The sequence below is a fragment of the Xiphophorus couchianus genome, chromosome 3, assembly GCF_001444195.1.
Source record: "Xiphophorus couchianus chromosome 3, X_couchianus-1.0, whole genome shotgun sequence".
Lineage (NCBI taxonomy): Eukaryota > Metazoa > Chordata > Actinopteri > Cyprinodontiformes > Poeciliidae > Xiphophorus > Xiphophorus couchianus.
In genome coordinates, this window is record NC_040230.1 from 22,903,529 (window position 1) to 22,927,876 (window position 24,348).

The 24,348-nt window shown below is 36.3% G+C and overlaps 1 protein-coding gene across 5 annotated transcripts in view; it reads left to right on the plus strand.

Moving 5' to 3' along the window:
- LOC114141558 (ankyrin repeat and IBR domain-containing protein 1) overlaps positions 1–24,348 on the plus strand; it is a 37,492-nt gene that overhangs the window by 8,925 nt on the left and 4,219 nt on the right. For all 5 annotated transcript variants that reach the window (XM_028012142.1, XM_028012143.1, XM_028012141.1 and 2 more), the window contains 14 exons: positions 21–138; positions 3,539–3,747; positions 5,368–5,456; positions 6,234–6,378; positions 6,885–7,051; positions 7,706–7,794; positions 8,652–8,782; positions 12,867–13,001; positions 13,910–13,996; positions 14,508–14,574; positions 15,708–15,853; positions 17,033–17,211; positions 17,329–17,380; positions 23,361–23,472. In XM_028012142.1, the coding sequence (XP_027867943.1) occupies positions 21–138; positions 3,539–3,747; positions 5,368–5,456; positions 6,234–6,378; positions 6,885–7,051; positions 7,706–7,794; positions 8,652–8,782; positions 12,867–13,001; positions 13,910–13,996; positions 14,508–14,574; positions 15,708–15,853; positions 17,033–17,211; positions 17,329–17,380; positions 23,361–23,472 (1,726 nt within the window). The remainder of the gene's footprint in view (positions 1–20; positions 139–3,538; positions 3,748–5,367; positions 5,457–6,233; positions 6,379–6,884; positions 7,052–7,705; positions 7,795–8,651; positions 8,783–12,866; positions 13,002–13,909; positions 13,997–14,507; positions 14,575–15,707; positions 15,854–17,032; positions 17,212–17,328; positions 17,381–23,360; positions 23,473–24,348) is intronic.

Genomic DNA, 24,348 nt, shown 5'->3' on the forward strand with positions numbered 1-24,348 from the left:
TGACCTTTTTTCCATTTCAGTTGTATGAGGGCCTGCGGCCTCAGGACCTGCGGAGGCTGAAGGACATGCTGATAGTGGAGACGGCGGACATGCTGCAAGCCCCTCTCTTCACTGCAGAAGCTTTGCTACGTGCCCATGGTACTGTGAGACACAAACACCAGCACATATCTGAGACCTCTGTCCTTTACATTCATGGAGCAATGGATCTGAACAAGTAGCTTATATGCGTAAATGGATTGCATGTCTAAGCTACAAAAATAGGGATATTTTATTAAACATGAGCTTGTATTCGGTTAAATGGGTATGTAAGGAACAGAAGTGTATCACACTATGCATATTTGAGAGAAGTTGCCTTTGTGAAGGTTTGCACTATGACAGAATTTTACTATTTGTCTCTGAGTATTCATGTAGAATCCTATCTTAATTTGGAGATTTTCTAAACATTCCTGCTCCATGACATTGGCTGAATTCTCAAAAAGATAAGAACAGACCAACTCTGGGTTCAGCCTTTCTGTTATCCCCTGAAGTTCTCTCTGCAGTGGTTATCCCTCTAGTTCTTCCTGTCAACTTCATATTGTTTCTCATAACCTAGAGTCATTTTAAACCAGTCACTAATACTGAAAAAACACTTTTCTACTTTCAGCAACAACTTTTACACTGTAGAGAGATGTTGCTAAGTTGAAGTATTTGCTCAGCTATAGGCGTTCATGGACCAGATTGTGACCAGCTGGGAACCCATAACGTAACTCATGCTGGCTATCGCTTGTTTCCCATCTCCAGCCTATTTTTCAGTTCCCTCTTGTAGAACCGTTCAACAAAAATATCGATCAGAAAAACGACATCAATCGATCTCTGACTCAAATGCTCAACTCTTCTTCTATACTGAAAACGCCTGCTCAAAGTGGATATTTTTGTTATTTTGCTTGTTAAAAAAATCTGGTTCACATAACATGTTGGTGTAATTTGAATCTGGGCTTTGGCAAAGCAGTTGTCTCTTCATTTGAACCATTCCTTTGTGGGTTTGTGGATATGGGCTTTGAATTATGACCCTATGTAAACTATCAGCATTGTTTGATACAAAGCAGAATTATTTGAATCTCTGAGAGCAACCTGTACACTCTCATGACATCATAGTAGCAGCAAGATTGCAACATCTGATGTTTCTTACTCTAGTCAGATTGTTTTCAATAACAACCCAAACCTTGTTGAGCAAACTCTGGCCAGAAATGTTTAAATGTCTGTTTTTAATAGATTTGTGAAAAAAAACTTCATCGCAGATTACTAACTTATTCAAGGAGCACTTGACTTTCTGAAAGTAAGAAATTTATGGGTATCTTACAGGTTTGGGAAATATTGGTCAAAATGTATAATTTATTGTTTATTTCTAAATTTCTTCATCTTCATTAGATACATTTGTGGTAACATAAGCATCTTACAGACTTAATCAGTTAATTAGAATATTATTGAAAAGTTCATTAATTTCAGTTACTCCATTCATTAAGTGAATAGAGATCAGCTAGAAACACAGCATTTGTTTCTTGCTTACAGAAGATAACAACACAACATTTAAGATGAGAATATTACATCACACTAATAAAAATATATCAATATAAATACAGATATGTGGATTTAATGAGAAGTATATTTAATTTAGATATGTTTGAAAGTTATTTTCAAAATGCACAAACCTCATATTGTAATTCCTTGAATATAAATGTACACATATTTTCTAAGGTATGTTTCCAACTAAATTTTCCTACTTTTACATAATTACGAAGAAAGGGAGGATTTTTAAAACTTTTTTGGCTTTTTTTTTTGTCAGAATCTGTCTGAACTAGTTCACTGATTCCCTTATCAAGTTGATTTGGACTAACTACTGAGTCGGTGTGTTAGAGCTCAGATTTAATTTGCAGCCTTTAGACACCAATTCTCAAAGTGGATTCACTTAGCATCTGCCATTTGATACTACTTCTAAAAAGCTTGTAATGTTTAAAACATTATTCAATTTGAAACTTTTTTTTTAATTGAACCTGGTTTAAATGCAGTAGCTGTCTGTTGAGCTGCAGACGCTACATGCAGGACATGCCTGTGGGAGCTTAGAGAAAATCAAGCAGTACTATATTTGCTCGCCTGTGTCATGGGAATACCGCCTGTCGGTCGGAAGAGGATGAAACGCTTCAGGATTTTCGTTAACGTCTAAAAGAACGGCTTATCGTCCGCTGCTTTTGGAAACTTTCACAGATTCCCACACTTACTGACTTCTGTTTCATTATCAGTCTTTTTAGTTGACTTATCATGTTTCCTGCTGCTTGCCTGCTTGTCAGTCTTTCTGTGCTTCTAATAATTTACATTTTCTAAATGTGAAACAAAACTTTTAATTTCAGACTCATATTTAATAGCTGAAGGCAGGAAGATAGGGTTATGCTCACTGATTGGTTTTAATTGAATGGAAATGGGGGGATTGTTGCAACATTCATTATCTAAATGAGGCCATTTGGAGTCGGAGGCATTTGATTGCTGCCGAAGCGTGTCTCGAGGCTGATAGTGTCCTAATTGCAGTCGACCCGGTCATGTTCCTTATTTTAAGAGGGGAGAATATTTGGACTGAGGCACGGATCGCAAGTCACTCCCAGTTTATCCTCAAAGTCTCTCAAATTGGTTTCTGTGTTTCTATAAGTTGGGGAGCTGTTCTAAAACACAAAACCAGGTGGCAGCAAGTTTCTGTCTACTTAAAACACAAAATTATGTCAACTTTAATTTGGCATTGCCCTAGCAAATATGCTAAAATGAATGTCTTAAGATGACTTTTTCTGTGAATAAAATGCTAACTTCTTCATGAAACCAATTTGCTTTTTCTGGGCCAACCCACCTTAGTTTTTTTTGCATTGTAACATTTTTCAAAACACTTGATTTGTTTGTAATCTTGTTCTACTTCATTATGGCCATTTTATTTGAAGAAAATGATGTAATTGTGAAGAATTTTGAACTTTATATATATATATATATATTTATATATATATATATATATACATACATACTGTAAATACCTTAAATTGTAGCTTGTGCTATTAAAAATAGTTTACAGAGAGACTTTGTTTAGACTGTCCTTACAATTGCTTATAAAAGTTTAAAATCATTTTTACTTACTTGTTTTTTAGAGATACATGAATCCTGACACTTTTCACTTAACCAACTGTAATTTGTGATCGGTAGGTAAAATGCTGAAAAAATTTAACATTTTTCCCTATTTATTAAATGCATCATTTTGTTTTAAATCCATTTTTAATCTGTAAGTGCTGCGATCATCAGCCTGTACTTGGATACCCTTGATGCATAAATGAATAAATATATGGAAATTGGACATTTTCTTTTCATTGTCAGTTGGATTAAAAACTACCACAGAAACAAAGGACCCTCAATTTTTCTCTTTTGTGTGTTACTTCCTTCGGAATAAGAAAAATTAATTGTAAAAGTCTGAATTGGGAGGTCAGAACCGAAAGAAAAAAGTGTGATGAGTTCATCTCCATGTTTTTGTCAGATTGGGACCGAGAGAAGCTTCTGGAAGCCTGGATGAGCAACGCCGAGGAATGCTGCCAACGTTCAGGGGTGCAGATGCCCAACCCACCCCCTAGTGGCTACAACGCTTGGGACACACTGCCGTCACCCCGGACGCCTCGCACCACCCGCTCCTCCATCACTTCCCCAGACCAAATTAGCCTCTTGGCGGGAGATGACGATTCCTCTCTGGTGAGAAATTTACAACATTTTTTAAAATTTTTCTCCCAGTTTAGACATTTGTGTGGCGCTGATCCATTTAATACAGAACATTCAGGTTGGAATAAGGTTTCCCTTCAGTGATATAAAGGTATTACAGACTTAATACAGTGCTTATGGAGGCTTCCATTACCTTTCCTCTTGAAGTAGTTCTCTTTGTCATCAGCAGACTCCATGGGGATGAGTAAGGATTTGTTCCAAAAAATCTGGAGAATAAGTTGACTTGCACTTGCTTCTAAGAAGGGGATTGAAAAGAAGGTCGTTTGGTATTTTCTTTTTATTTTAATTCAGAGAAAATCAGCTGTGGATTTAGTGGAGATGTGAAATGCAAAAATGGCAGTCTGGAGAGAGCATAAGGCTTTGCTGAACAGTTTGACAAATGGCCCTGAGCATACTAGCCTCAGTGTAACATCTGGTTGATTTTGGATGAAGTCTACATGGTTCCAAACATATTATTTTTTCCCCAGTCGATTGTATTAGCTCTCACACGTCTACATTTGTTTAGAAGTCATTATTTGTTACTATTAGTTAGTTTGTTTGGAGTAATTGGTGTGCTTGCAAGTTGTCTGACCCACAAAAATAAACACTAACAGAACCCATCCTCATCTTTCCCTAAGAGAAAAAACAGTTTTGTTGATTTTGGTTTAAACAAGTTGAGAATCGAGTAAATATTGACATTCTTTCCGGAAAATGTTAAAAGGGCAGGATTTGGGTTCTTATTGATGAATGACCAAGATGTCTGTGCTTCTAATATAAAGATAAAGGTGATGAAAGCTACCTTATGCTACAGTAAAAATTGATGTCTCTGGAAATTTAAAGTTTAGAGTGTTACTATAAATCAAGAGGCTGGATATATTTATACGTAGTTGGCTGGGACACTCAACGGCAGTCCAAGTTTGCCTTAAAAATGAACCACGGTGTATAATTACTGTAGCTTACAAATGTAATTTATTAATTGTCTGGTGAGTAATTGTTCCATTTGACTCGCACTGTCTGCACTCTTGGCTCTTCATGAGCGTAAATACACTGTGCCAAGTGCACTCAAGGACTCATTTAAGTCTGCAAGTTGATTTTTATCATGTTCTCCATCCTAAATCAATAGTTTCATTGTTGAACTACACTGCCTCCTCTTTGTCTTTTTGTGCGAGGCAGTCTTCCAGTAGAACAGCTCCTGTATGTCTGGCTCTGTTTGTTTTTTTCGTGGGTGTGAGAAAATACATCTGCTAACAGAACGGTCGTCTGTGAAACCCATCGATTTTGACAGGTCGGAATCTTAGCATAGTTATCTTTCATAAACCGACCTCTGTTATTGTGTGGACTCGCACCCACAGACATGTCTGATTAGTCACAGCTTTCCTGTCCGTTTATATTCCAGAGGATAATGAAGTCTGTTTACACATCTAAATATTTTGGAACGTTTTCTCAGAAAGAATACTCTTAGTGTTTAGGCTTAAATAAAACACTCAAAACAAAACAAACAAAAAAAAACAAATAAAAAATGATGACAAACCGGTGAATGTATTCTATGCTAAGACTTTGAAGTTTCATTGTGGCCTTGTAGTCATCTTTCTTTCTTAATTTTTTGTGTCTTAGTGTGGTATCTGCATGTCTTCCGTCTCCTTCTTTGAGGAACCTGTTGACATGTCCTGTGGCCATGATTTCTGCAGAGCATGCTGGGAAGGGTAAGTAACAGAAATCCAAAAATCTGGATTAGATTTAAGTGTGGGTCTCCTACAAACACCAATGTCAAGGCTGACATGGATAGATAAAAGCTGTGGTATCGGAGAAGGAAGAGAATGGTGGAAGGAAAAACAACCTGCACGTGTATTAATCAAGGATGTGTTCCATTGAATACTGTACAGTTTTCTTTGTACTTTAATTAACAGTAATTATTTTATGTGAAATGAGTATGTTAATTATAACATACCAATAATATTGAAGCATTATTTGGTGATTCATTTATTCTGAATCACTTTGTTTAATCTGGGCTGCTGTTGCAGAGCAGCATAAGAGGGAAAATCCTGCTATGAACTGCAGTGTTTCTATGGACATTTTTTCAGGATAAATGTTAATTTTTATTTAATAAAAAATCTAATAAAATATAAAGATACAAAAATACAAATCCTCATTAATACTTCAGATTTTTTTTCTCATTTGTGAGTTTCATCACAAAGGTTAAGCATTTCTTCTGTGTTCAGTGTAAACTCTGAAGAGTGAAACCTAGTTTTGCTCCTCTGTCAGTGTTTACTCTGATTATTGTGCAAATAAATAACTTCTGGTTGCTTCATATATTACAAACTATATGGAGAAATTGCATTTGTGTCAAAATTTGTTTTGAAGCTTTAAATTAAAATGTCAATCTTAAAGAATTGAAGGGGATGTTTTTTTGAAGTGAAGTTTTCATTAGTGTTTACATACATAAATCACTGATCTCTGTAATACATATGTCCTTTTGAAAGGTTTCTCAATCTAAAGATCCAAGAGGGCGAAGCGCACAACATTTTCTGTCCAGCCTATGATTGTTACCAGCTGGTGCCAGTAGAAGTCATCGAAAGCGTGGTCTCCAGAGAGATGGACAGGCGATACCTGCAGTTTGACATAAAGGTACATTTAGTTTATTAAGCATCTGTATTATTCATTCAGATGAACTCTGAGGAGAAAACCTCGGCGTTCAGGTCAAAATCTTGGAAACTGTTGTTAGTCTCAGACTGTATTTGTACTTCCACATTGATTTCTATAGATAAGTGTTTCTTCTCAGAAATGAGCTTTTATATATATTTCTTAAGAAGTGGCTCTCACAACTAAATAATAACTCTGTCCTCACCTGCCTACATGTGTATTTTAATCAATACCTGTCTGTCCTTAATTAAAAAAGGCTAAGATCTTCTATACAACCCAGAATAGATTAGAAATCTCTTCATTAGTGATAAAGTCATTCATAGGCCAAGATTCAGACTTTGTGCTCCCGAAACATGGCAGCATTTCAGAGTCTGTCTTAATCTTTAAGCTTGTACAGTTGTTTCATTCTCTTTAACCCCATCAGCTAAAGCACCAGGTTTTGTTGAACTGCTGACTAATTTAAATCTTCTTCTGTCTCTCCCTTTTTGAAGGCGTTTGTGGAAAACAATCCAGCAATACACTGGTGTCCTGTTGCAGGATGTGAGAGAGCAGTACGACTAAACGCTCAGGGCCCTGGAACCTCCAATGCAGACCCTCTAAGCTTTCCCCTACTTCGGGCCCCGGCAGTAGACTGCGGCAAGGGCCACCTCTTCTGCTGGTCAGTAGATGAATAGTGCTGCTTTAGGTTTATACTGCTCATAAAATTGGCAAACTTTAGTTGGACTTTTTTGGCTTTTCAAAATTAGCTGAGGTATAATACTGGTGAAAGAAAAGTTTTTCTGTTTTAAGAGCACTTGTTTTACATTGCTTTTCTCTTGTTGAGAAGATGGCTGTCTGTGAACTGAAGAAAACCTTAAGATAAGCTCATTAATTGCTAATTCTTTTTGAAAGTTTGGAGTTAGTTCTGTTTTTCATATTCATCACTGCCCTTGCATTTACCTTCTTGCCCACTGGTCTAACCTCTAGCCCACCATGATTAATCCTACCTACTTATAATGATAATAGCTTAGTGCACCTCGCTTCATTATAGCGTTCTTGAAAGTGGCTGGTGGGTACCCCCAGGAGTTTAATTGACAGCATTTGTTAGGGGAAACGGATCTAACATGGGTTCAGCTTTAGCCATTTCCATAACAAGGAGGGTGTAGAGATGAAATGCAGATTTAGCCGTCTGAAGGTGCATCAAGGCTTTTGCAGCATCTTTTTTTTTTTTTAAGACCTTTCTTGTTTGAGTGCCTTGTTTTAGATTTTCTTTGTTTATTCACAATATAAACTGTGCTCTTCCTACTTTCCATTTTTTATGTACTTTTATTAGGGAGTGTCGAGGAGAGGCACATGAACCCTGCGACTGTGACACATGGAAGCTGTGGCTTCAGAAGGTCACTGAAATGAAACCTGAAGAATGTGAGTATTTATAGCTGTTTTTGAACTTCCATTAGATTCCAGGCGTGTTGTGTTGTTTCAGTTTTAACAGCTCATACACAATTCTGACAGTCACATGTGGGTAATTTGTTCTCTTATTAAATTCTAAATGGTTGTACACAATAACTACGGAGTGTGTATAGTCTATTAATATGTTTTTTTTAGCTTGTCCAATTAATCTCTGCTCTGGGAAACCTATTGGATTACTGGGTAGTACATTATTATTACAGAATAGTTGGTGTGTTATCGCTTAGATCGTTTTTTGTCTGCGGAATAGTGATAGATTTGGGAATAAATTGCCTGGTACTTCTTCATAGTAATTACAAGCAATTTGGTAAACAAATTAAATTGCACCATTTTTGTGACAAATTATAAATTTAAAAGATTAACCCATGTATTGGAAAATTGGTGCAATGTCTAAGAGCAGTAATTGGACTGCAAGCAATGTAATAGATGATTTAAGATGACCCAAGTTGCTCCGGAGTGCCAGTTTTGTTGATCTGACAGGAGAAAAATAATGGCAATTATTTTGTTTTGGTGCCATCTCCTGTTCGATTTCCCCTGATTCTCTTTCATGCTGGCATTTCAAATGACAGATCAGAGATGCTTTGTTAATGGCCAATTACACTGTTCAAATGTGTGTATGTGTTGAGAGTGGGTGCATTGGCATCCTGGGAGATGTCTGTGAAATACCTGAGCAGCACACATTGCTCAAGCAGAGCAAGTTCCCATTGAGCTTAGTAGTTTGTATTGATGCTGGTGTAATAGTCATTCTCATTTGATCTCATTACGTTTTTATTTGTTGTGTTTACTCCTCCCCTCCCCCACTTCCATTGCAGTGGCTGGCGTAAGTGAAGCTTATGAGGATGCAGCGAATTGCTTGTGGTTGCTCTCCAATTCTAAACCCTGCCCCACCTGCAAGTCTCCAATACAGAAAAATGAGGGCTGCAATCACATGCAGTGTGCTAAGGTACGCTACAAAAGATGGTTTCCACAAACCTCTTACCAATGTGACATAAAACAGCATCTACTGAGCATGAGCATGAGTTCTGTTTTCCTTTTGAGTTTTACAAGTAGCTAAGAAGTTCTTTATACTGCGTGTGTTTTTTTTTCTTTATACATGGCCAAAATTAAGGGATCAAACAGAAATTATTCATAATTTCATCTTAGCATGACTGCTTGAGAAAATTTGAAAGCAATTTGATACATTTGGATCAACCTAACAATGATCCAAACTTAATCAAAACTGGAATATAACTGGATTTAGCAGGATAAAGCTGATTAACATGAACCTCCTGGAGTACAACTGGATTGGAGACATTTGACTGAATATTAACATTTAACTGACATATATTAACCGAATATTAAAGGGCATGTATGCAAATATTTGAGCTTTTAGGTATTATTTTGTGCATTTAATTCCTGTTTTTAAAATTCTTTGAAGTAAGGTTGTGCAGTAAATTGCAAATATATCATCTTGACAATATCAGTCGGTCCAATATTCACATCGTAAATGGCTGGAGTGCATTTGCAATACGTCGCCTAATATGTTCCAACTGTTATGAACTTGCATTTTACATGTTACTAATGTAACATTTAACCAGTTGGCGTATTTGGTGTGAGCAGATGCTCACACCAAACACACAAATGACATTGTTCAAAATGCTAAAGGTCACACAGCCTAGGAAACGCAGATGAGATGGGGAAAGAAGGAGATAATGAAGATCTGATATAGGCATTGCAAGATTTTGCAGCTCTACATTAGAATTGTGTATTTTATTATCAACTGAAAAACGAACATCATAAATGACCTGATGAAGAAGATAATGAGCGTATGTAAATCTCCAAAATCTTAAGATTATTTTCAGAAAACAATTTAGTCTGAATAGATAATTCATAAGCTACCACTAAAGCAATTTGACATCTCATATCCTGACACACTTCTTCCTGTTCCTGCAAATTTAGGATCCCTTTAAGCTCTAAGTGGATTATTGTTCTATACCAATACATTTAATTTTTGCTTTGATGTTTTATTTATACCATCCAGGTACATTTTTCTGAGTTTTTGCTGTTTTTCAATTATACGATTATTTCCAAGCAATGTGTTTAAGACATGAGAAGGATTATTTAATCTTACAGAGCAAATTATTTACCTTTTTTAACATTTGGAGAAAAAAAAAACCCCACTGTAACAAAACCTTATGTAAAAAAGAGCTTTGGAGTTGCAGACTAAATACCTTTGACTCTGCTGAACACCTATCGTGATTCTGAAGTGTCGAACATCTTTTGAAGTCTCTTGATCCATTTTCGCACACACGGACTCCATCCCTGAAACTGTTGAGATGTTCCAGAGGGGCAAGATGTGAGAATACTACATTTCCTTTGATCCCCTTGAGAAGTCAAGTAATAACTCTGCAATGTTGCGATATCTGAAGGAGTCAGTGATTCATACTTTTTTCTTCATTTACATACATCTTATTTGTATGCAGCTCAGCTTCTGCTTAGTGCTATTCTGGCTCGTCTGGTTTGGAGACACAAAAGATAAAACTACCAATGTGAATTATTAACTTTTCCCATCTCACAGCTCAACTTAATAAAAAACGGCTACCTGCTGACTGTGAATCAACAGCCTGAAGAGGACTTCAGGTTTACATGTTTACAGAGAAAATGCTTCTTGGAAGTAACCAATTACACAAATAACAGGAAGAGGCTAGTGAAGGACCATCCACTCTGGCAATGACTGACGACTGTCTTGTATATAGTCAAGGCTGAAGAACTGGTGAAAAGTGTTTGTCAGACAGATGATCAAAATAAAAATTCTTATTGCTAAGGCAACACATCTAGCTGAAGATAAATGATGGTTTGGGGGTGTTTTGATGCAGTTCCAGCTGATGATGCTTTTAATCACATTTCAAGGCATATTCAATCAACATGTTTATTACTCTGTCAAGTTGTGCTGTGTTTTACCTTCAGGAACTTATCTGAAAGGTTTCAGTGTTGTCAGGCTGAAGGACGGTGAACTCAATCCAAACTCTGCTGCACAACAAGACCTTTAAAAGGAGGATCGTGTTCTGTTAGTCATCTGACCTCCACCTTTTAAAAATGCTTTGGGATCAGCTTCACCAAAATGTTCAAATCCTTCAGCCAATAAATCTGTGGGAGGTTTTTGCCAACGTGCTTGCAAGTGTGAAGGAGAGACTGCTTCCTTTAAAACTCTCAGCTAGGATACTTTACAAAGCTTTGGTCAGATTCAGGGTTTGCAACTTTAATATTTACACTGTTTATACCAGTAATCTTACTTTGATATTGTCTCATTGTCAGAGAGACTTGTTTTTAACAAAAATACCCGACAGCATGGTAAAAAGTATAATATATGATTATAAAGACTATAATTCAGTTAAAAAAAAGTTAATTTCCCTTTGGGATAAATAATGTTATTACTTATATATTCCAAGTTTCTTCAACAAGTCATCATAAATGGTGATTCTGTGGGCAGAAAGGATCTCTGGTTGCAGTCAGTCTTACTGCAAATCTTTAGAGAGCTCTGACTGAAGACTGTTGCTGTTTCCCTACAAGAAGCAAACTCCAGAGAAAACAGAGTAAGCCAACTAATGTAGCAAGCCAAGCTAAAGATATGTGCTTTATTTAAACTGTTAGAACATAAGAGTTTTAGGTTCTTCTTTGAAGAGTCTTTATTTTAAAAGATGACTTTATAGTTTTAGGAGACATGTATTCACTTTGTAACATATTGGGTTTAAAAGATAAAAGCTGTTTAGAAATTTGATGGATTTTTTTTCTATAAGCCAGATTTTGTGTTTTCCTGTTTTTTGCAGATAAGATTTTTTTTCCTCTTTTGCAAATTAATTTGTGCAACAAGAATGGCCTTCAACCAAGTGTTAGCTTTCATTTGTACTTTACACAGCTTGTGAAAATTGCACAAATGGATGAAAATCTAAAGATTTGTTTTGTGTCTAAACTTTCAAGGTTTTTTGTTTCAAGTTTAGATTTATGAAGGGAAATTGTGATGGCAGTTTACCTGATAAGTCCAAACTACAATCCATGCTATCATTGTTGCATGTTTCCCTAAAAGAAGCACACTGCAGTCATACCGGCGGGATGTTGCTTATTTTACTATGTGACAGTAATGTTGCTTCTTCCACTGGTTAAAGGGGCTGACTAGAGACTTGCGATTCACTTTGGTGAAATGGAGCTGCCTTCGCGAGCTGAAAGGCCATATGAGGCTGAGCCTCTTGACCCGTTATTACCTCGTAAAAAATGGTTTTAACCTCACTGCTGGGAAACATTGGAGACAGTGTTGCCAAGGAACTGCCATCTTCTTCCTTCTGTTCTTTCGCTGCACTTTTTTGTCCTCCCCTTTTGTCTGTCCATTTTACACCCTCTTTGTTTGTGTGTCTGTACTTCCATTTACCACCCCCTTTGTCCTCCCCTCCCCCCCCCTTCTTAGCTTTCGCATTGGTTTTTCTGAAGTGTCATGTAAGTGTAGCGTTACCAGGACAACACAGATGTCAGCCCTTTGTGTCGGCTAGCTTGTCACCCATAGAAGCACTTGTGACATGGAGAGAAATTACTTAGATGCAAACACGCTGCAGATTCAAGCACTTGATGCGTTTGTTATTCAGCAATGGCGATGGGACTGGTCGCTAATGTTGTCGGTGTGCCTTCTGGTGGCAGCAGACTGCAAGGAACTACGACATCCTAAGAGCTGCTTTTATGTTGCAAAACATAGATTTTCCGTTATCCTCTGTCTGTTAAGACAAATAAATGAGAAGCTTAGTTCAAGTAAATAATTTTACTTTCTGACTTAAACTCTTCCATTAGCTTATCTTTTATAACTGGTTGTAATTCAATTCATTTTCAAGGTTTTAAAGTGGTGGGAAAAAAAATCAATAGTTAAATCAATTGAGCTGTATCTCAGTTTCTAATTTACCACAGGGTAGGGTAAGTGAATATTATTACTTTGCTCTCTAGTCTCAGGAGTAGCATCTAACTACAGCAGATGCTGTAAACGAGACATTGCTTTTCTGCTCCGCCAGTGTAAGTACGACTTCTGCTGGATCTGCCTGGAGGAGTGGAAAAAGCACAGCTCGTCAACCGGCGGCTACTACCGCTGCACCCGTTACGAAGTCATCCAGCAGGTGGTGGAACAGTCGAAGGAAATGACAGAAGAGGTACATACAGTCACACTGGAATTGGATTCTGTTATATAAGAGTTGTATGTTATTTGCAGTGATTCCATCCCAGTAAGATGTACTGTCTTAAATAAGATTTCACAGCCATGTGTGACAACAGGGAGCAGACACGGTTGCGTGACGGCAACTGTTATTTGAGTAGCCCCCTGTTGCGATGATGTAAAATAAATATTTCGCAGGCAGCCAAGCTTCTTCTCCGTTTATTTCCGTTTATTAGTTTTTTGTTTTTTTTCCTTCATGAAAGCATTAAACTGTAGAACAACTCAGAATTTAATTTGATTCTTATAAAAAATGGAGAGAAGGTACTGCTTGCACTGTTATGGTAAAAAGAACTAGAAAGGGGATTATTTGAAGGCAAATATATGTGCAATTGATATTGTTCATACATTTCGTCCAAGCACTCAATAAACTATGCCAGCAAAGGCAGTGTTTTGTTGAATTATATTGACAAGAAGGCAATTGTAATACACTGGTAGGGTTTTTCTTAATCCTCTTATTTATGAAACAGAAAGAAATATGAACCTCATATTTTATTCATTAAGGGGTAGTCAAGAGCAGCTTTTGTTGGGAGAAAAAACTGTTGATTTAATCATTCAATACCTCATCAAAAACTTAAAGGAGTGCTTTTTTTTGCTTAATAGTGTGAGCATAAAATCATTGAAAACACAAATTACACACGTTTCCTGTCACAAAATCTCCCTTCTCACAGGTGAAAAGAAGCTCATTCTTAGTCTCTGTTTGCATTTATTCCAATCATCAGTACAGATGTCTCCTTTGGCACGGCTTCCTTTGACTCCTCAGATGCAGGGTATTCACACTTTGTCTGTTAAGGAGAACAACATGTTCAGGAGTTTATTGACTGTGACTGTCTCGTCACGGTTTTGCAGGCAGAGAAGAAGCACAAGAGCTTTCAGGAACTTGATCGTTTTATGCACTACTACACACGCTTCAAGAACCATGAGCACAGCTATCAGGTAAACTTTGCCTCCCTCTGTTGTTTCATTTGCATATTATACTGACAGGCATGCAGGCCAAGAAACCTTGGGGGAAACTTATCTCGCAGACAGGCATTCATTCTTAAGTCCTAATCTACAAAGGTTAAACCTTTTTGTATGAACCAACTAGCAGCTGAAGTAATTAACTGTTCTTTTTTTTTGTTTTTTACAACTGCAACCTTGGTATTTGACATCTGACACCATGTTAACATCTTGACAAATCAGTGTACACCGGTCATTGTAATAAATGTTGCAGTAGCAGCTTTTCTTTATTGTCCTAAAAGCATAAAGAAGGAGGGACTTTTCAGGAAACAGTGACTGGTTGTCATTTTATGGCTGATTGGCATATCAAGTCTATAAATCAATCTTATTACAGAAGTCACCTCTTCTCTGCACTGTTCTGTTTAACTTCATCTCTGTCCATTGTCTGGTGAGGCAAAGTTCTTAATGCTGTTTAACGCAACAATACAAACTTGTGTCTTCCTCGTAGCTCGAGCAGCGCCTGTTAAAAACAGCCAAAGAGAAGATGGAGCAGCTCAGTCGAGCCCTCAGTGGAAGTGAGTGTTCAGTCTACCATGACAGTGTAAATTTTTATTACATATTTATCTGCAAATTTGTCTCCATCTTTGGTGTTAAACATTTGTAAACTGGGACATGAAAGTAAAAATACCTAGGAAAGTTACTTAACTAGGTACATTTGTGGTATTTAGCAGGGTATACTGGGCTTCTGCACAGGTTTGAAAAGTACAGAGTTGGATTTTATGATTTTTTTTAACTTGGACTTTGCCATTTTCCAAATTCCAGCTCTAGAGCATAATGGAACACAACATAAATAGCCAGAAGCATTTACTGCTGATTTACTGCTAAATGCTATGTGTTAATAGGAAAAGCTCAAAATATCATCTGCTGCATATTAAGAAGATTCCAATGATGCAACAACTGATGCTTATTGCCACTATTTCACTGTTTGCTTATATTTACTTTGCAGATAATTGCACCAAATTCCCTGTGAGCACTGCTGAATGTGTCAAACCTTACCACAGAGCCATGAGATTTGCTCAATTAACTAAAAGACAAACATTTTTTTCATATATAGAATATAAGTTGAGCACAGTTTCTAGAAATCATCAAGACATATTTTAACCCAAATCTCTAAAAGATATTTCTGGTTAGAAAATGTACTTTTTGTTCTAATACAAAGCAATTTAGTTTTATTATAATCTGATGCATGAAGTCATGTCATCCTCATAGTTACCCCCAGATAGTTGGAGATACGATCTCCAGTCATCATATTTACTGGTACTCATTAGTATGTTCTATTGTATAGATAAAGATTTGAATGATTATTAAATTCTAAACTCTAATAAAAGAGTGTGCCTCCTTGCATTTTTTGCTGTTTTTGTAATGTAAAATGTAGAGTTTTTTGCCTTACAGAGCCCTCTTGGGAAAGAAATGTATTCAAATTAGACAATTAGTGTCAGCATAAAGTAAGAGAATTGAAATTCATAACACATAAAGGGCAGTGCACATCTTGACACTACATATGTAACTTAAAAGAACAAAACCTGGAATTGATTTTGTATAGGTGCTTTGTTTCTTGGATTTCTAAAACTAAAGTGAAATAATGTAGGTGGGATTAAAAGGACGCGCTAAATTGTGCTTTCTGACTCTTCCTACTTGTCTTGCTTAGGGGAAGGAGGCCCCCCTGATACTACGTTCATTGAAGATGCGGTCCTAGAGCTGCTGAAGACCCGCCGCATCCTAAAGTGCTCTTATCCTTATGGGTTCTTTCTAGAGCCCAAAAGCACAAAGAAGGAGATCTACGAGCTTATGCAGGTTTCAGAACATCTTATTGAAAAGAAATACCAACTTCCACAGCAAGTCTATCTTACATGGGCCATTACAGATGGGGGGGCTAAAGATCTATAGCTCATGATCTTCCCCACATACCACCGTTAAACCAGCACATCTCATCTTTTGTTATTGGATGTATAAATACCAATACTGACACAGAATCGGCTTTTCTAAAGTATTGCAGTTTGACTTGTACTACAAATGTCTGATTCTTATAAACAATTAACCGGGTCTGAAGAAGTTTTGATCTTAACCATTTAATGTCCAACCATTTAATGTTGGACATTAAATTGTTGGCAAAAGAATGTTTCTATACCGCCACCATCTGATGTGTCAAATGTAGCATTAGGAGGGAGGGAACAAGGTTAAGTAGTGAAACTCCTGAAAAACTAGTTAGTTTGCAACAGTGCTAAGATTAATAAACTAAAATAACTTAAATGTGACGGTATATATTTTTTTTCTTTGGGAGTTTTGAAGCTGCTATAACAACAACTTCAAAACCCTTGTTCTAGCTATTCTCTTGTTTGCTCTTAGTTGTTTTTTAAAATCATAATCAGTGATTCTGTAAAATAGGATTTTAATAATATTTAAAAAAAATAAATACAAAATTATTATGAATTTAACATTTTAAAGTTTTGCATCTTAATTCAGCAAGTGTTAGTAAAACAGCTAGTGTTAGTAAAACAGAAGTCTGAGTTTATTCTAAAAAAGTGTTCATTTCCACCTTCACTCTGACTTTTCCAAAACACTGCTAACCTTTTCAAATCCAACATGTTTCATGGTACAGAGTTTAGTCATAAAAACAAAACTGAGAACCTTCATTGTTCTCCAGCCTTCCTCAGATCTGGGGAAAATCTTGCTCTCTTGCAACCTGAATCAGTTGGAGACATTTTTCAATGTCAGAGACACGTAAATAAATAGCTTCCTACATTTCACTGCTGGCTCTGAATTCATTTTGAGTACCTTCCTGGTTCTGAAAATTGTTCCTTTTTAGTTTTCTATGCTTTGCACCAACCTGTTTACCAGAACGTTGTTGGAGTGACCTTGAGATGCATAGATATATTGAACTTTAAACTTTGTCTGCTTACATTGCCTAAAAACACTTATTTAACTTTCCTGGGAAACATTCTTTCAGCCAGCTCACCATCTTTTTGCTTCTAGACCGACTTGGAAATGGTGACTGAGGACTTGGCTCAGAAGGTCAACAGGCCCTACCTGCGAACTCCTCGCCACAAAATCATTCGTGCTGCATGTCTTGTACAGCAGAAGAGGCAAGAGTTTCTGGCCTCGGTGGCAAGAGGAGTGGCCCCAAATGACTCTCCTGAAGCTCCCAGACGCAGGTAGAGTACAGAAAGGCAGATCACTAAATGCTTTAGATATTTTTATGTATTTTTATTATGTTTGTTGTGCATAATTATTTTATTAATAGATATAATTTTCTGTCTTTTTCCCAACAGTTTTGCAGGTGGAACATGGGACTGGGAATATTTAGGCTTTGCATCACCTGAGGTAAAGGAGTGTTTGTTTAAAATACCTTTGCTCAAGAATATACTTGTTTTACTAAACAACAAATTCAGCCAAATAATGTGTATTCCACTGATACATATAATTGAACCTTACCATAGAACTGTTTATGTAATTTTCTTCATACACTGTTAAACCATGTACTGTAACAGTTCTCAACTGAGAAATTGTCATTTTTGTGGTTTCATTTCTTTTAAATGTAACCCTAGATACCCAGATGATTGGAAGAAATCTTTTGTCCTTTTGAAGTGACTTCTAATTATTGTAGTACATCTTAGCACTTGTAACCAAGTTGTGCGTGTCAAGACAAAACAAAAAGTACAGCACAGGAAAAGTTGTGACAAGAAATCATCGGCCACTTTTATCAATCAGTAATTACCATCCTCATGTCTTTGTTTGATGTATTGTATAAGTTTTATAATATTTTTTGTCAATTTAGATATGCAAATCCTTTGTTTGGTCTGAACATATTCATTCTTGCTTTGAAAATGGCTGAACATACTTTATGGAAACCCGTCAAATACAAAACTTCAACATGCAAATCAACAAAATGTAAATTTTATTGGTTGCTTGACCTTAAAAACTTCTAGCAGAAGATGCAAACATTAGCCAATGTTTCATTTCGGCTCAAGTTGTAATGTGAAAAGGTCAATGGCTGATCTGCAAATTGATTATTTTGACCCTAATGAAAGGGCATGAAGTAACAAGGTTTAATAGGTGTAGTACACATTTTTTCCCAGTTCACATATTTTTTTTGTCTTTCAAAGATTGATCACATCTTTTTAACATGTTCACATTTGTTTGAAATTGTCCTTAGTAATGATGTTTGGCATTGTCTTGTGATTTTCCAAACCTTAGTGTCTTCTTGATAGTAAGAAGGGCAGGTGAATGGTGTTTTGGAACCGACTGAAGTGTTAGGTCTGTGTTTGTTTGCTGGCAATTTCATCTTAAGAGGAGGCCTCTTCTGAACTGATCAGTTTCATGTCTCAAACACTTTGGTAGCTTGTTTTTCTTATCAGCTACTGGGTTGTTCAGGTTATCGTTAGTTGCTTGCTCAGAGGTCTCTTTCAGAGTGGCTGTGCTTTTCTTTCTGTAATTCTTGGGGAAGCTCTGTCTGTAGCAAATACGTTTTTCCAAAAAACAATTGGAGTTATGTAACCAGGAAGAAAGCTGGCTAATCTGTTAGAATGATTTGGTTGCTACAATGCCAAGAAATTTACACACAGTTTTTTAAAAGGCTAGAAACAATTTTTGACATGTTTTTATTTTGTTGTTGTTTTTTAATAGGAACAGGGATGGGTTTTTTTTATTGAAAAATGCTGTTCAGTTTTACATTGTTCTTGGTCTCCAGATGCAGGTTTCATTTCTTATGAGAAACTTCTTTGCGAACAAAAATATTCTTCAATTAAAAATGTCAGGGGTGGGACAGTATTGACTGAACACACTTAGCCCAGCACTCTTTATGAACTATGTCCATTGTGAGTGTTGAAGACAGCTGCGGTCCATCCAACTAGCCAAATACATTATTAAAATAAAAGGTAAATGTACAACATCTTAATTATTACACCCCACTAAATATTGAGCCAAGAAATTTTGCACACTGATTTGTGGTAATGGTTGCAATTCCATATGCCAGATGAACAGACCTAACCTGCCACAATCTAAGTTATATTGGTCATTAAGGCTTTTCAGTAATCAAGCTCTTATTTTAGATTTCGAGTGGTAAAGCAACATGCTTCACTCTAATATCTATGATTTCTTAGAATAATTTATTTTTGATTTGAAGGTGCTTAATTTGCTGAATGTATTTGTATCACTACTCTATTAATATCACAGCTAATGACAGTTAATAAATTGCTGATTTAGTTGATTACTGGAGCTCAAGACCTTCTTATGAAATTAAAACAAACATCTAAACCTTGTTCCCATTCCTGTTTAAAACATGTGCTTTGAAGCAGCACTGACAAACCATGACAGTCCAAAGATCCCCATTGCTTTCTGCACACTGGAGCAAGCCAGATGGCACGGTGTTCCCCTGTGCGCTCTTCAATGATTAAAATTGTTACACTCATGCAAAAGCCTGAGTATATGTCTGTGGGTAATAGCACATTCATTACAGATATTTGTGGTCAACACTTGGAGTCATAAAACTATCAGTTTTGATTATGGTCTTACAGCCTTTATCTGCACAGTTTTGGTTTACACTTGAGCTGTAGACTACTGAACGTTTTATAGATTGATAGTATGTAAAGATACAGACTCATTAGTATTGTTCTGTCTGTAGTCTTTTCATAATAGATTTTGTCTTCATTTCTCTACAATGTAAGGTTGTCATTCCCTGTAGAAGTTTTTTTTATTTTATGTATAGTTTTAAATTAATGGGAAAAAACAGATTGATTTTGATGATGGATCAGTTCTATTACATGACCTAAAAAGCAGTTTCAGTGAAAAAGTAGTTACAAAGAATGATCTCCTCTGTCTAAACCGTGTCCATCACCAATACCTCAGAGTTATTCCCTCCCCACTGCACTGCAAGTGAAAAAGGTCAGCTGACAAAAGAATAAATGTCAAGAATTTTTCTCAGGTGCTTGTTAAAAACATATATTTCCCCTGCATGCTCAACAGAAGCTATAAATGCACATGCCTATGCAAATCTTAAAATATAAAATGATATTCCAGGATTTTTTATGTTGAATTTTCATGTGTTGATCACGTAGTTTTTTGTTTTCAGACTTAATAGAGAAATCTACTCCTTTATTACAATTCTGGTCTGAAGTTTACATACAGACAATATGGACAGGATTTTTATATTAATTATATTCTCCATGTATTTATGAAACGTGTTTTTTCATGGTGGCCTTATAATGTACAACTTGGGGAAGTTTTGAAAATAAGGAGGTTTAAATTATTGTGCATTTCTCCGATCCACAGACAGCTAAAATCATACATTTACCCTGATTTGTATTCAAATGTCCCCTTAAATTGGTTTGTTTCCTCAGTTATGAAATATAGTAATATTTCTTCATAGGTTATGTGCTGTTGAGGAAAAGGGCTCTGCGGAGGTTAAACAGGAACCTATTTTTTATTGAACCTTAATTTAACCAGTTAAAAACCTGTTGAGGTCAAGACCTCTGTCATAATCAGGACCTGGCCAGGAAGTCATAATAGACAAGACAAATGGGCAACAATAACAAAAATAAAAGTGGAATATCTAACATGAAAACAACTTGACAATAAAATGTAAGCCTTTTACAACAAGCTGAGATGCTTTATGACTATAATTTGTTTTCTAAAATAGATTCAGTTTTAATGTGAGCTAATATTTTGTGCAATATACAGATTTCCTTTTCAAAACTTCTACTAAATTTAGTAGTCACCTATTTCAGATTGTTCTTTGGTCTTCCACCACATTGTACATTTCCTGAAATGGAAAGTACATTTAACAAGGCAACCTATTTTTTCAGCCTTCACACTATAAATTGGTCTCGGTGCTTAAATATTGATTTATTAATTAGTTCTTTTAAGTAGGTGGCTAAAGTTAAGCAGTGATTGCAAAACACTATTATCTTGCACGTGTTTATGTATCAAAACATGAATGCTAATATTAGAACTGTAATAATATGTTTTAGTTTAGCAGCCGCAAAATAAATAATGTGTGAAAACTGTGTGTTCCTGGATAATGATAAACAGAAAATCTACCAATAATTTCTTCGCAGTTGTCCGTAGATAAAACAATAATAAGACCCACGACCAGAACTTATTTAGCTGGTATCAAACAGCTCCCGAAGAAATAAGGGGAGAAAAAAAAATCCTTTGTTGCTATATTAACATCATCTTTCATGTTTTATCTCAGCCTCTCCACGGTAAAACTGACAGCAGAGTGTTTCCATGAGGAGGCTCAGACATTTTACTCCTTCTCGCCCTGCATCTCTACACAGCACAGGGACTGTAATCTTCTTTCCGTGAGAGCCGGGTTTTGAAAAGTGTGGATCACTTAGGTTGATGTTAGGGTAGAAAAATGCCCTCCAAATTGGCATGTAACAATGTCACCTCTGACTCACCTGCCACAGCGCTTCAGTTTCCTACAAAGCATCCGTCACCTTAAATACAACAGAACAAGATTTTACAAGACTATTATCCATCACTCTTTAAGATCGTTGTTATGATCAGTTTTACTTTAGTAAAGTAGTCTGTAATCTGAAGGCCATTTGAAGCACAAGTACACAAAGCAGGAGAGCAGATTTAATGAAGCAGAGAAGCGTTGCTCCTCTTCAAAAGAACAAATTACCAGTGCACATGTAGATCAGACGGTCATCTCACCTCCTCTCCTTGTTCTCGCATGCTTCTAAATAACAAATAGGGTTGGAGGCTGCTTTGTTGTCAGATTAGTGTGGGCTTGTGTTTCTAATAGCACAAAGTAAATATTCTCACCAGATGCTTTTTAAAATATCCGTCCCCTGATTAAGAGCTGCCGTTTCTCTGCTGCAGCAGCTAATTGGAAGACCGTGATAACTAATCAAAGCTGGCTGACACCGCCTCACAGGCACAGCTACAGATGGACCCGCTCCATGCTTCTTACAATGCCGGCACATCGCTTCATAGTGGGGCTATTTTTAGCACGGCGGAAACATAAAAGCCAGAATTTGGCTGACAGCCTTTTGATTATATATGAATGTGACTCGGTGACTTTTGCTAATGAATGAAAAGATTGACTGAGAAATACTCTTGATCGTTTTTTGAAGTTTTAAATACCGGGATCTAAAAAATGCAGGACGTGCAACTTATTCATGAGAACACTAACTAGTTATGGGAGCGTCATGGCAGATGTATTGGAAATTTTATTTATTTAGCGTTTGACCATGCAACAGCTCCCAAACTCAGAGCTTCAACTCCAAACTGACATCAACTTGAGTTTACTGTGAAGGCAAATGAACATTATTTTTTCATTACTTTGTTGAACACACACATACACTTAATGATCAGAAATGTTGTTGGCTATTGAATCACCCAGTAATATTTGTGGGAAATCCTTTGATGTTTTGGATTATACCTTTTTTTTTTTTTTAAGTTTTCATTTATTAAATTAGGTGCACCACCTTATAAAAGACCTGCAATTCGTATACACAATTATTGGCTCGCAGTCTTTTTATCCTTATCATATTAACATTGTTCAATTATTATTCCTCGGTAAAATGTGTATAGATTATCTCGCAATTAAAAACTGCATTCACATTAAGAGATTTGCTGAATTGATTCTGCAACATTTATGCTCCAGTGAGTGGTACATTTCATTAGTATCACATTGCACTGTATTTTCTTTCTATAATGATCATGTGCAGCACAGTCTCTCTCTCTGTAATAAAGAGAAATACTGTATTAGAAGATGGCTTTTTGGCTAATTGAACGTTGGGTGCTACATTACTTTCTGCCCATTAGAAGTGAATCTGTAGCAAATGTCAAAGAAATGGTACATGAATTGGATGTTCAGTTTATGACTGTTTCATATATCAAACGATAAACCCCCGTCTCGGCAGCTGCTGCTGCTTCTTGTTTCTGAGAAAGAAAGAAGTGCCTGCATGTATGCTATATGCAAATCATCGACCATCTGGAGATGCGTTCAATATGTTTTTCCAGTTGTAAAATAACACTAGCTAGAAATCAGTCTAAAAATTATTGAGGTATTACCCTCACTGGTGAGATGAGTTAGTTTTGCACAAGTAGACCTTCCCAAACATTTTTGTTCCACTTTTTATGTTCTGAATCCAGTAACTCCAGGCTTGGTCTGGAGATCAGAAGGACTCAAGTATTTTCTCACTTTCAGAACAGGACTGATGCGTTTAAAGCCAATCAAACTCAACATATAAATCAAAGTGGCCGGTTTACAGCTTGCTTTTGGTTATTAATGACAAGTGCTACTGGGGTTAGTTGTTCTAATGTTAATGGCATTGCCTGGTTTTGCTTAAAGGAATATGCAGAGTTCCAGTACAGAAGGAGACATCGGCAGCGAAGACGAGGGGACATGTCCAGTGTCCGAAGTAACACACCTGATCCTGATGATCTCAGCGACTCCACTTTAGGTACTGCTCTTATTTTCTTGTTCCCTTTTGTTATGTTTAATGTTAAAAATCAACAGAGAATCGTCCTGAGCTACTAGTAAGATTTCTTCTGTGAATTCTTCTTGATTTGTCACATGCTGCTTGCTTTAGTTAAAAGTGTTGGTTTTTTAACAGTTAAAAGTGTTAATGTGCTGATTCTCACATTAGGAAAATTGTTTAGACTAATTGAACACCTACTATTGATAATTATATGTATTAATAAAAGGACAAAAATACATACTTGTGGAGATTTGAAGTGAGTTCTGTTATATGATTATTGTAAAGTTGTAGGAAAATGAAAAACCATGATCTTTTTTTTTTTACTTTTTCCATCTTTAATGTGATATTCATTGGGATTATCAAATGTATTAAAGAGAAAATATAAGAAGACTAACTTAACTAATCAGGTTTTAGGACACACCCTAAATATCTTTAGGTTGTGTCCTAGATGTTACTAAGAAATGCTACTTTTTTGATTAAAATACCATTACTTTCAGTGTCATACATGTTGATTTTGTAATATTTTAACCCTACTTGTAAAAGTTCTTAAGAGACACTATTCCGGCGACTCTATAGGTTTCTTTAGTTACACTTACTTCTAAACCATATTTTATTTAGGTGAATACATTTAACTGTTTATTTCGGATGTAAACTTGGGCATGATGAGACCTGAGAAGGTGGCCTAGCTTTACTTTCATCCTCTTGGACCAACTAATCTGAATTTGTACAAAGTTTAGATCCCAAGAAAGTTTCTACGCCAAGTTGGATTATAACTGCTTATAACCATTTAGCACTTCTCTTCAAATATCCTGAACTTCAAAGCTGATTTCCAGAGTAATCCAGCATTTTTTTCTTTGT